The following is a 357-nucleotide window of genomic DNA, read 5'->3' on the forward strand; positions in this document are numbered from 1 at the left end:
AAAGCGAGCAGCAGGGCCCCCCCCCCGCAGTCAGCCACCCGCTCACCGGGACGATGTTGTCTTTGTGCAGACAGACCACGTCTCCCACATACAGGTTCTCCCACTTCTTCCACAGGAACCTGCATAGATGGGGGCGGGGGCAGGAGGGAGGGGCCAGGCTTTGCCGCCCCTCCCGGGGAGCACGGCCCCNCGGACCCCCCACCCCCACCCCCACCCAGGGCCCCTCAGCCTCACCTCTTCCCCACCAGGATCTGGCAAGGCCTGTTGTTGATGATGCTGTCGCTTCTGTGTCGCCCCTGGGCTGACAGGGGGGTGGGTCAGGGGGCGCCCCCCGGCCGGGCCCCGGCGCCACCTCTG

The 357-nt window shown here is 69.9% G+C and overlaps 1 protein-coding gene across 1 annotated transcript in view; it reads right to left on the reverse strand.

Moving 5' to 3' along the window:
* The window catches only part of ATP8B3 (ATPase phospholipid transporting 8B3), a 19,454-nt gene that overhangs the window by 16,847 nt on the left and 2,250 nt on the right, over positions 1-357 (reverse strand). Inside the window, 2 exon segments of the mRNA XM_077760608.1 lie at positions 47-119; positions 235-296. Of these exon segments, the coding sequence (XP_077616734.1) occupies positions 47-119; positions 235-296 (135 nt within the window).

Source organism: Crocuta crocuta, unplaced genomic scaffold (genome assembly GCF_008692635.1).
Source record: "Crocuta crocuta isolate KB4526 unplaced genomic scaffold, BGI_CrCroc_1.0 scaffold443, whole genome shotgun sequence".
Classification (NCBI taxonomy): Eukaryota; Metazoa; Chordata; class Mammalia; order Carnivora; family Hyaenidae; genus Crocuta; species Crocuta crocuta.